The sequence below is a fragment of the Podarcis bocagei genome (genome assembly GCF_964188305.1).
Source record: "Podarcis bocagei genome assembly, chromosome: 2".
Lineage (NCBI taxonomy): Eukaryota > Metazoa > Chordata > Lepidosauria > Squamata > Lacertidae > Podarcis > Podarcis bocagei.
In genome coordinates, this window is record NC_138126.1 from 16859215 (window position 1) to 16871805 (window position 12591).

General features: G+C 46.6%; 1 protein-coding gene across 1 annotated transcript in view; it reads right to left on the reverse strand.

Annotated features, from left to right (window-relative positions):
* Positions 1-3218: 3218 nt before the first annotated feature.
* SLC44A4 (solute carrier family 44 member 4) overlaps positions 3219-12591 on the reverse strand; it is a 63409-nt gene continuing 54036 nt past the window's right edge. The window contains exons 16-21 of the mRNA XM_081182235.1: positions 11696-11790; positions 8508-8611; positions 6568-6641; positions 6306-6471; positions 5507-5591; positions 3219-5284 (exon numbers count right to left, since the gene is read on the reverse strand). Of these exons, the coding sequence (XP_081038361.1) occupies positions 5178-5284; positions 5507-5591; positions 6306-6471; positions 6568-6641; positions 8508-8611; positions 11696-11790 (631 nt within the window). The 3' untranslated portion in view covers positions 3219-5177. The remainder of the gene's footprint in view (positions 5285-5506; positions 5592-6305; positions 6472-6567; positions 6642-8507; positions 8612-11695; positions 11791-12591) is intronic.

Below are 12591 nucleotides of genomic sequence, written 5' to 3' on the forward strand. Positions count from 1 at the left end.
AAACATCCCTAAACAGGGCTGTCTTCAGATGTCTTCTAAAAGTCAGATAGTTGTTTATTTCCTGGTTACAGGGAACCAGACAGAGGGCCTTCTCGGTAGTGGTGCCTGCCCTGTGGAATGCCCTCCCATCAGATGTCAAGGAAATAAACAAGCATCTGACTTTTAGAAGACATCTGAAGGCAGCCCTGTTTAGGGAAGTTTATAATATTTAATGCTGGATTATTTTTCACACTCGATTGGGAGCCGCCCAGAGTGGCTGGGGAAGCTCAGCCAGGTGGACGGGATATAAATAAAAATTATTATTATTCCTTGACATCTGATGGGAGGGTATTCCACAGGGTGGGTGCCACTATGAGAAGGCCCTCTGCCTGGTTCCCTGTAACCTCGCTTCTCGCAATGAGGGAACCACCAGAAGGCCCTCAGTGTCCAGGCTGAATGATAGGGGTGGAGATGCTCCTTCAGGTATACTGGTCCAAGGCCATTTAGGGCTTTAAAGGTCAGCAAGAACACTTTGACATACTGGGAGCCAATGTAGGTCTTTAGTCTTTCCTGCTCATCCTGGCAGGCTTTCCCTTTTTGCATTTGTCCCCACTGCTGTGTGAACTTTCCACACACACAAAATCCCTGCTCAAGAAGTGTGCAAACCCATACTGTTGGGCAAGTGTAGATTTGCTTGTGTGGTTTCCTGGTTTTGTGCAAATCTGAAGGAATGAAAGAAGACGAAACGCGCTCCATTCAGGAGCGCACTAGAAATAGTTACACACACAGCCGGAAAAGAACAATGCATTTGAGCTCGTCTGCATGGAAAGGAAAGCAGCAGAAAGCGACAATTGATCCACCCACCCCAGAACAGTATTGCCATGCCAAATGGCCCAGCTTTCCCTAACGTATTGGATTATCACTGTATCAGGTATGCCAGACTTTACAGGGCGGATTTGAAGGGCGAACGTTATGTGGACTATGCGAATTAAATGGGGAAACACGCAGCAAACTCTGGTGTTGCCAAGCGCTCAGTGGGCCACTGGCCTGATGCAACAGGTTCATCTTAGATGGGCAGGGATTTCTTCTTGCAGTAAGGGGAGTGGTAAGAGAAAGCAGCTGGAACAGATAAGGGAAATGATCTATAATAATAATATAATAATAATAATTTATTATTTATACCCCGCCCATCTGGCTGGGTTTCCCCAGCCACTCTGGGCGGCTTCCAAAAGAATATTAAAATACTATGATACATCAAACATTAAAAGCTTCCCTAAACAGGGCTGCCTTCAGATGTCTTCTAAAAGCCTGGTAGTTGTTCTTCTCTTTGACATCTGGAGGGAGGGCGTTCCACAGGGAGGGTGCCACTACCGAGAAGGCCCTCTGCCTGGTTCCCTGTAACTTGGCTTCTCGCAGTGAGGGAACCGCCAGAAGGCCCTCGGTGCTGGACCTCAGTGTCCGGGTAGAACGATGGAGGTGGAGATGCTCCTTCAGGTATACAGGACCGAGGCCGTTTAGGGCTTTAAAGGTCAGCACCAACACTTTGAATTGTGCTCGGAAACGTACTGGGAGCCAATGTAGGTCTTTCAAGACCGGTGTTATATGGTCTCGGCGGCCGTTCCCAGTCGCCAGTCTGGCTGCTGCATTCTGGATTAGTTGTAGTTTCCGGGTCACCTTCAAAGGTAGCCCCACGTAGAGCGCATTGCAGTAGTCCAAGCGGGAGATAACCAGAGCATGCACCACTCTGGCGAGGCAGTCCGCGGGCAGATAGGGTCTCAGCCTACGTACCAGATGGAGCTGGTACACAGCTGTCCTGGACACGGATTTAACCTGTGCCTCCATGGACAGCTGTGAGTCCAAAATGACTCCCAGGCTGCGCACCTGGTCCTTCAGGGGCACGGTTACCCCATTCAGGACCAGGGAATCCCCCACACCTGCCCGCCTCCTGTCCCCCAGAAACAGTACTTCTGTCTTGTCAGGATTCAATCTCAATCTGTTTGCCGCCATCCATCCTCCAACCGCCTCCAGACACTCTAACTAACACCAGCAAAGGGGGCTGTTTCTGCACCTGCTGAAATTCCAGGCACACATGCATCTGATGCAGAAACTGACACCTGCCCCACAGTTTCTACGTTATATTTTCTGAGAATCCTCCGGAAAAACAATCTCTCAAAGGACCTGTTGATGGCATTTTACCATTGCACTGTGGAGAGCGAATTAACTTATGGTCTGTCTGTGTGGTTTGGGAGCTGCACGGCCAGGGGAAAAACAATGCTGTCCAGGGTTGTAAAGACTGCAGAGAGAATAATTGGGTGCACTCTTCCCACCTTAGATCATATCTATGCTGCCAGGTGCCATAAGAAAGCGGCAGAGATAGCACAGGATAGTCCGCACCCCGGAAATGATCTCTTTCAGCTTCTGCCTTCTGGAAGAAGGTATAGGGTTATAAAGGCCAGGACTAGCCGCCCGAGAAACAGTTTCTATGCAAATACAATTCTGGTTCTAAACGCAGTATAAGGGGTCTCTATAGTATAGTGTATTTTATAGTATAGCGTATTTTAAAATGGGGTTTCAGAGTTTTTAGGGGTTTTGGAATGTTTTATGTAGTTTTTCAATTTCATTGTTCTGTATGGGACAATGACAATAAAGATATCGTATATCATATCGTATACATGCACGAGAACCTCAGATTTGTTTCAGAGGCTGCATCTACAGCTATATCCCTGGCAATCATACCCCTCTTCTTGTGGCACATGCAGTTCCACAGAAACAGCAAAATCGTTGTGCTAGCTGGAGCTAGTACAACTCCCATTACCACAACGGGGCTTTCTCCCCTCCCCAAATTGGCTTGGGGTATGTGGGAGAACTCATAGAATAGCAAGCAGGGGCAGGAGGAGAAAGGAGATTATTCCACCTGGCGAGCAGAAACACTTTCGCTGATGGAACAATTGTAATAGCGCACCATTGAATTCCACCTCATGAAAATACCTTTGCAAGCAAACTCTCCAGGTGGGTGCATGGAATAAATTCAATGTCAAGGATGCTCTCCAACCTCCTGAAAAGGGAACTGGGCTGAAAAGCAGGGTTAAAAAAAACTCAACAACTTGCCACCAATTAAGCAGTATCGTAGGCCATATGAATGGAAGACAATTTTACTTGGCTACGAGTGATCGCCGAAGAAGAAGAAGAATATAAGCAAATATAATCCTTCGCTTACATGAATAAGAGAGACAATGCGGTTTACTTAAAATCAGCTTTAATAAATTTGTATCCTTTCTATAAAATTATTATTTTTGTACAGAAAGAAAAAAAGTCTATATACAGTACATTTTTAGCATTTTGAATAAAAAACTCCCCAGCCAAACAGAATGGCTGACAGGAAGTGGACTGGGGCCAAAATAGTTTAGGAGTCAATAAATTGGCACAAAATCACCGGGAAATTAAGTGGGAAAAGGATAACCCAATTTGTCAATGAAGGCACTTAGGCAACAAAATGATTACCGTGCAAGGCAGAGCTAAGTGTGATTCAGCCCATTTGTTTCACTTGATTTGAAAGCACCACTCTTTGTTGGACATGCGGCCAATGCCAAAGCAAAAAAGAAAAAGGTCAAGATATTCTGAAAGAGAACGACGTAATCAGGAATTGGCACAGTTGGGCCTGAAAAACCAGGATGGCAGATGGGTCAACTTACAGATTTGAAAATAAGGGACCAGCAGCCTCAAAAATAAGGGATCAGCAGCCAAAATAAGGGATTTTGCTATTGTAAAGAGTTACATACATTGGTAGGATTGACAGATGCTGTCATTCCGGCATGAGGTGGTTGTGGCGGCGCCCTTCTGCGTCCCTCCCCATCCCCTCCTCTTCCTCCTCCCTCAGGCCGCCTCCTCAGCCGCCGCCACCGCTGCCACCTCCGGGCTCGCGGGCGGTGTGGACAAGAGTCTCTCTCCCTCTCCCCTTCTCTCTCGGGTGATGAAACTCCTCGCGCCAGGACGACAGCGCCAGTGCGCACTCTCTCTTGCAGCGGAGGACCCCGAGCTGCTGCTTTCCTCCTGAGCTGGGTGAGCACAAAACCCGGGAAATTTAAGGGACATCATCAATAAGGGACCTCAGCGGGACACGGCGCTGGGATAAGGGAGTTTCCCGCCAAATAAGGGACGGTTGACAGCTGTGCAGATGGGAGTTATATAAGCTGTTTGAAAGGTTTGCCATGGAGTAGTTGTAACCAGTTGGGGAGGAGATCAATTGTAGCTTCTACTTCTCCTCACTGCAAAAGCCGGGGGAACAGTCTAACGCTGAGCTTACCACACCGTAGGCAGCTAAAGCTGACTGCCTCTCTGTGTGATAGGTTTTTAGAAGAGGCTCTCCCGAGTGCTTCCTGATCACCCGATTTAACTCAGAGAATGGCACACAGACCTGGGAAATGCTGTTTACTGAGAAGTTGCATCGCCCGCGAAAGAACACCGGCTGAGCCCTAAAGGAAAGGACACTTGTTTTACTGCGGCCTATAAAATCCAGCAAGATATTTGGCGGGGGAACATCGCAAATATCGGCCAAACGTCCTTTTCGCTGGGTTGGACGTGACGAGGCCCAAGCCAAAAGGAAGTGGGATGGCTTCTCATGAAGATGTCTGCAGGGTTGGAAGGCAAGATGGGCGGCAAAACACCAGCGTGGAGGGAAAAGTTGGCACTGGCACAGAATCGATGTGTGGGGAAGCACCGGCATTGCAGCAGTGGGAATGGGACGCCTGCCCAGCCTGGCACACGAGCGCTTGCACGCTGGGCAGAACACATCACGTGACATTGTGTGATGTGTGGGGCAAGTCAGCGCCCCTTGGGATGAACAGGACATCTTGACTGGATACAACCCCAAATGGGTGGACCAGAGGGAAGGGCAACATGTTAAAATGGCTGCCTTCATTTGAAAGGTGGGCTCTAAAATAAGATGGCCAGTAAAGGAGGAGGAGAATGTCTTCTCAATATGGCACCGTTTAAGAAATCAATATGGCCGACATGGAGCAAGACAACGTGAGGCAAGAGTGGCAAGGCCCCAAAGGCTGAAATGTGTTCAAAATGCACTGGAAAGGAAAGCAGGGGAAGGGATATGTTAAGGTGCTCTTGGGACAGGCCTGGGGCCTAAAAGCCAGGAAGCGATATACTGTAGCACGAGATGATGTGGATCAGTAACACCAAATTTTCTTCTACTTGGCCTTGACATCCTTGTTCTTCTTGTTGAGGATATTCATGAGAGACTTGGACATGTAATACGGCTTGCTCTGGGAGCCGTCATTCCGCTCCAGGTCTTCCACTGCAGGGGAAAAGGAAAGTATTGCCTCAGGTCCCATCAGATTGGCAAACGAATGGTTAATCTGCGGAGAGGGGAGCCCCTCCAGGCATTGCTGAACTACAACTCCCATTATACCTGGCCATGGACCGTGCCGGCTGGGGCTTATGGGAGCAGGAGTCCAGCAACACCTGCAGAGCCCCAGATGTGCAGTAGAGTATAATTAGGGCAAGAAGAATTACTCACAGAAACAGAGGAACAGCGTGTCGACACACATATTGTAGACGCTGAAGAAACCTTCGGCTATGAAGTAGGCACCTACCACAACCGTCTGAAGCAGAGAGAGAGAGAGAGAAGGGGGGGACACGGCATGACTTGAGAGGGTCAAGACTTCCAGCACTGGAATCAGATGTTTTGGATCACAACTCCCATCAGCCTCATCCAATATGGCCACGGTGGATGTGGACGATGGGAGCTGTAGTCTAAATCTGCTTGAGGACACTGGGTTGCCAAAGGCTAGTTCACAATATTCTCACCCACAATATTTTTAAAGCTCCCAGTTTGTTGGGGACAACTCATATTCTTTCTTTAACGGTTTCTGCTGTTATTTTGTGAAGCAACACAAGAAGCTACTGAAGTTGACTAACTTGTAGCTCTTCAGAATTTGCTGAGCTACAACTCCCATTACCTTTGGCCATTGGCCATGCTGGATGTCAGCAGCATCCAGAAGGCCACAGGTTAGCCTCTCCTCAGGCCATTTGTCCAACAAAGCATATACAAAGCATTCCCTGAGCTAAGGATCCTCCTTGAGACAAGATTCTTCACCCCCAGCAATTCCTTGCAGTTTTCTGTCAGCAACTTTGGTGTTTGTTTTTTTGGAGGGGGGGGTCTGTGCTACTTTTTAGCTAAACTAACGCAAATCTGTGCATCTTAGCCGCCATATTGGATTGGAATGGTGCAGAATTGCCTTAAAATGGGCCAGGAAAAAGAGAGAGAGATTGAGAGAAAAGGTGACGGCCCAAGGAATGGGCACAGTTACACATACCAGGATGGGCAGCCAATAGTAGTTGAGGACGGGAGATTTGAACTCGGGTTTATCGATGGGAATTCGCCCAGTGAAGAAGAAGAACGACAGAATGCCAACTCCGCCAACTACCAAGAGCTTCCCAGAAAACAGCAGCAGGTCCGTGACTTTATCCAGGACTACAACTCTGAGGGGTAGAAAGGGGAGGTTCGAACCAGGAATGTCCATCTTCATCCCTGCCTCTCCTCGGCCCCCTGCTGATCCCACCCTCTCGCCCCATTACCTGGCGGCATTGCGCATCAGTAGCATGAAGGCATTTTTGGCCGACACACAGAAATTCTTTCCATAAATGGCAATCTGAGGAGGGGAAGGGTTTGAAAGAGACAAAGGAAATAAGCTCAGTCTTTTGCAAGGATGTAGGACTACGGCCTTCCCCTCCCTCAACACCACCACACCCCCTGCCCCCAAGTTGCTGCCAAGGAGTGTGGTGGAGTCTCCTTCTTTGGAGGTCTTTAAGCAGAGGCTTGACAACCATATGTCAGGAGTGCTCTGATGGTGTTTCCTGCTTGGCAGGGGGTTGGACTCGATGGCCCTTGTGGTCTCTTCCAACTCTATGATTCTAAGTTTTTATTGGGATTAAGATGGCCATATAGAACCACACACCCCTGTCTAGAATTTTATGGGGTTCCACAATCCACACTCCACCACTGATTCCCAACCAGTTATTATTTTGCTAGAGGAAAGAGCCTGGGGGTTGTAACAGCACTGTTCAGGGAGCAGAAACTCTCATAAACATCGCAACATCTCCCTGATGTACTGTATGCTTCTTTTTAATATATATATATATATATTTATTAATTTTTACGTAAAATTTCCAAACAACATGCAACATATTTTCTTATCTTACTCAGTGTTTTGGACTTCCATCAACCACACCTGAAGATTTTTCAATCTTTATCACTTAATCTGCATTTCATTAATTTCACTATTACTTTTAATAATCCTTCACTAATAATTCTCTTCATACTTTTCTCTGCAATATTTCACATAGTCCGATGTACTGTATGTTTCAGTGGGTATTAATTGTAAGTCGCTTTGGGAGCTGATCTTGCCTGAGAAGTGGTTTGGAAATAAATAATCAGTGTGAACCATAGAGGCTTTGAAAACCCAACCGCACTTTCCAAACCATGGTTTCCAAGGTGACCTGGTTTGTTTTAACCACAGTGCCGCCACTGTTGTGCGGATGCCTGATTATTGTCTTCCAAAGCTACTACTCTATTCTGAACTTAAAAATGGAAAGCGTAATGCTGGTGGTCAACAAAAGAGGCTTAAAGACTCAAGGCAAAGTAAAATGTAGCATAAAAACTATCACTGGCAATGCCCATCAACTTTGGGGGCCCTGTCCCCCTCAAATATTTTATTGGAGCTAGCCGACCTGACTGACAGAGGCCGCGACCAGAAGGAGGAGGAGTACCAGGAGGAATGGATGAAATTTAAAGACTATTTAGTTAAATATGTTAAGATAACTTAATTGGAAAAACTTGCAAATACCAGATAGGTTTAAATATGTGATGTTAGAGAATAATATGTTTAAAGTCAAAATGAAAACAAAGAAGGATGTTAAGTGATTAAGTTAATTTTATGAGAAAATTGGTATTGGAAAACTGTTATAATGATATACACTGAAATTCAGCCAGGGGGATTTGAGGAAGTCACTTAACAATGTTACTAAGATTGGGTCAAGTATAGTTAAGATGTATGTTTGTTTGTTTGTTTGCTTAATTTTTTTTGGAAAACTAATAAAAAAAAATTGGGGGGGGGAATTATTGGGGGGACTGAAGAATCCTCGGCTCTGATGAATTGGCTCCTATGCAAGCCGTAGTTTTGAGGAGGGCACTGTTTGCCGTGTTTGTGTAGGGGTCCTGCAAACACAGAAGACGATCTCTGCTAGGTGAGGCCAAAGGCCTATCTTACCCAGAATCCTGTTCTCACAGTGGTCAGCTGGCCACAAGCAGCACCTGAGTGCTGTGGGAGCAGGTGTAGCAGGGCTTTGACCCCCAGTTTCCCACCCCCAGACGCATCACAGTGGCTCTCAAGCCTCCTCCAGGATACACATTCACTTCCCTCGCCTCCTATTCCCCCGCGGGCGTCCCCATCTGTTTCCCTCCCAACCGCCACCATTAAGACCCCTGATCTCCTAGGTGGCCCATCTGCAAGGCTTACCATGATGTAGGCGTTTCTGTTGAGGAACTTGATGAACTTCTCCAGACACCAAAAGCAACACTTCATGCAGCAAAGGAGGCACTTGGCAAGCTTGTTACCAGAACCTACAAACGCCACAGGAGAATTAGGTAGCCGGGGCTTGAAAAGGACACGCTCCCCTTGGCTCTCCCCAGTTTAGTGGGGTAGGAGAGCTGAAAATAACATCAATGTATTCCACATCTGGCAACCAGTGTGCCCCTTTGGTTTCAGATAGTACATAGGTAGGTAAAAGGTAAAGGGACCTCTGACCATTAGGTCCATTTCGTGACCGAGTCTGGGGTTGCGGAGCTCATCTTGCTTTAATGGCCGAGGAAGCCGGCGTTTGTCTGCAGACCATGTCATGTGGCCAGCATGACTAAGCCGCTTCTGGCGAACCAGAGCAGCGCACGGAAACGCCGTTTACCTTCCTGCCGGAGTGATACCTATTTATCTACTTGCACATGACGTGCTTTCGAACTGCTAGGTTGACAGGAGCAGGGACAGAGCAACGGGAGCTCACCCTGTCACGGGGTTTCAAACCGTCAACCTTCTGATTGACAAGCCCTAGGCTCTATGGTTTAACCCACAGTGCCACCCGCGTCCAGTAAATAGGTAGGAGAGTCTAAAGAGCCCGGGACTCAAATTTTCACGGCCTTCTAGCATCTACGGTGTCTCATTTGCCAGAAGTCACGAATTTAGCATTAACTCTGGAATTGCATACAGTGGTACCTCGGGTTAAGAACTTAATTCATTCCAGAGGTCCGTTCTTAACCTGAAAATGTTCTTAACCTGAGGTACCACTTTAGCTAATGGGGCCTCCCGCTGCCACCATGCGATTTCTGTTCTCATCCTGAAGCAAAGTTCTTAACCCGATGCACTATTTCTGGGTTAGCCAAGTCTGTAACCTGAAGCGTCTGTAACCCGAGTGTAATGGGAATGAGTTACTCGTGCGTAAACTGGTGCCTTTCTCGGCTAATTTGCCTTGTTAAACCTTTCTGACTGCACAGCCCTTTCTCATTGTGGCTGCCTCAGTCGCTGGCAGAATCCGTCAGTGGGCGTTTCTTGAACCTCTTCCAACATAAAAGTTGTTTGACACCCAGTCTCCTCCTCCTCTCACTGCGCGGGAGTCTTCTGCACAGGGAAGGCGTGGGTAGCGGAGGACCTGGGCTCTCCTCACTGATGTCCAGTGAAGAGTCCTGGAGCCCTCTCTCCAATTCCCCCATCTGCCCCCTTTATCCCTGGTGTTGCGCTGATTGGCTTCCCCCTCTACTGAGCTGTTTCTCCCCCTGCTGCTGGGTCCTTTGCCAGCATCATCTGGGAGCCTCCCCTTCGCCTCTCGCTCCGATGTCAGTTCCCTGACACCGAGGTACCACTGTACTCTCAACCTAACTAAACCTCCTAAGTTGAATATTACTGTATTTGAAATTTGCTCTTTTTTTTTCATTCTTGTACTTCTGTATTAAAATTACAGTTACACCTTAAGGATGCCTCATAAAGGGGGGGGAATGAATGTTTCGTTTTTAATTATTTATTATTATTTTGTGTTCATGGTTTTTTTGTGGGGGGTCCTACTGATGTATATTTTGTTCTAGGAGGTTTCGTTTGGTCAAAATCGAGTACAGTGGTACCTCGGGTTACAGACGCTTCAGGTTACAGGCGCTTCAGGTTACAGACTCCACTAACCCAGAAATAGTACCTCGGGTTAAGAACTTTACCTCAGGATGAGAACAGAAATTGTGGAGTGCCAGCAGGAGGCCCCATTGGCTAAAGTGGTACCTCAGGTTAAGAACAGTTTCAGGTTAAGAACAGACCTCCAGAACAAATTAAGTTCTTAACCCGAGGTACCATTGTATACAATTCCAGAGTTAATGCTAGACACATGACTTCTGGCAAATGAGCTGTCCTAGCCACTAGAGGGCCGTGAAAATGTGTCCCAGGCTTTTTATATCCGTCTATTCTCGTACTATCTGAAACCCAAAGGGGCACATTGGTTGCCGGAAGTGGTTCCCCCACCCCCGCTCTCCTACCCCACTCCTTAACAAAGCAGCAACTGTAATTTGAATTACGTGAAGAAGAGTCTGAAAATCTTCAAAGATCCCTGCATTGCAGGGGGGTTGGACTAGATGACCGTTGGGGTCCCTTCCAACTCTACAATTCAAGAATTCTATGAAGCTGCCACACTCTGCCTAATGCTAGGGCCAGCAACATAACAGACCAGCTCTGAAACCCTTTCAGATTGTAGTTACAGATAGGTAGCCGTGTTGGTCTGCCATAGTCAAAATAAAAAAATTCCTTCCAGTAGCACCTTAAAGACCAACTAAGTTAGTTAGGACACTGGCACCAGAGCCTGCAATAAACCCAGATGCCAACTTTGCTGCCACATACACCCGGACAACACCATTACTGGCCCCAACAACATCACACATACCATCTCGGGACTATTTAATTGCTCATTGTGTATGCCATCAAATGCCAACAGTGTCCTTCAGCTCTCTATATTGGACAAACAGGCCAAACCTTACGCCAAAGAATAAACGGACATAAATCTGACATCAAGAATCACAAAACAGAGAAACCAGTAGGAGAACACTTCAATCTCCCAGGACATTCTATACAAGATCTCAAAGTAGCTGTTTTACTACAAAGGAATTTCAGAAATAGACTGGAAAGAGAAGCTGCTGAATTGCAACTCATTACCAAACTTAAAACCATGGAGAGACCTGGTCTGAACAAAGACATTGGATTCTTATCTCATTATACATGACTAAGCCATTTCTCACCTTCTCACCCCTTGCCTTTTCCCGTAAGACCTATTACAGTCGTTAAGAGTCGTCAACAGGCTCATCTCAGCTATCTGCCAATCTCCAATTCCCACCACCCTTCTGAGTAACACCCCTCCCCACCTTCTCACTTTATAGAAGGGTCTGGCAACTTCTATTTCAGTGTATCTGAAGAAGTGTGCATGCACACGAAAGCTCATACCAAGAACTAACTTAGTTGGTCTTTAAGGTGCTACTGGAAGGATTTTTTTTATTTTGTCTTTCAGATTGTGAAAGACTTTAGTGCTAGTCTACTTCCAGAGAAAATGGGCAACCCGACTCTGGTTATTCTGACCATTAGTGGTATTTATTCCTGCCCTGCGCTTCTTGCCTGGTTTACTCATCACTTGCCTTTTAACTTGTGGTCCATATATTCCAGCACAATGCGGATCAGTTGGACGATAGTGAGGATGAGGGAACCAAAAGCAAGAGATCCTATATGGTATCTGCGGAGAGAGAAGAGAGGTCCTGTAAGGTGGAGCTGCCTTTCGAAACATTCTGGGTCAAGACAAGGAACCCCAGACTTTGACACCATTCCTAATTAAGGCTGAGGCCGCTGCTCTTATCCAAGGTTTACGTTTTCATGTACAGTGGTATCTTGGTTCTCAAATGCCTTGGTACTCAAACAACTTGGAACTCAAACACTGCAAGCCCAGAAGTACGTACTTTGGTTTGCGAACTTTTTTCGGAAGCTGAAGGTGCTCCGTTTTGAGTGTTACGCTGAGATCTGTCTGTTTTTGCTATTTATTTTGCATTTTTGTTTTGGCGGCTCTTTTTGTTTTGTTTTTGTGGCTGTGTGGAACCCAGTTCAGCTACTAATTGATTGACTGTGTGACTGCAGTACATTGTTTATTTCTTTCATTTTATGGATTGATGGTCTCCTTAGATAGTAAAATTCATGTTAAATGGCTGTTTTAGGGGTTGTTTTTTAAAGTCTGGAACGGATTCATCCGTTTTGCATTACTTTCTATGGGAAAGCGTGCCTTGGTTTTGGAATGCTTTGGTTTTGGAATGCTTTGGTTTTGGAACGGATTAAGTTTGAGAACCAAGGTACCACTGTACTGCATCTCCCAAAACAAACAACGCTAGCTACTCTAAATAGAGGAGGGGTGGGCAAATATTTTCAGCTAGTCTACAGGGTCGCATTCTCCTCCGGGGGCCACATTTCAGCAGTGGGCAGGGCCAGAGGGAAAAGAGGGCGGAGCAATGAATATAAATGTTCCCTTTGTCTGGTAAGCTAGTTTCAA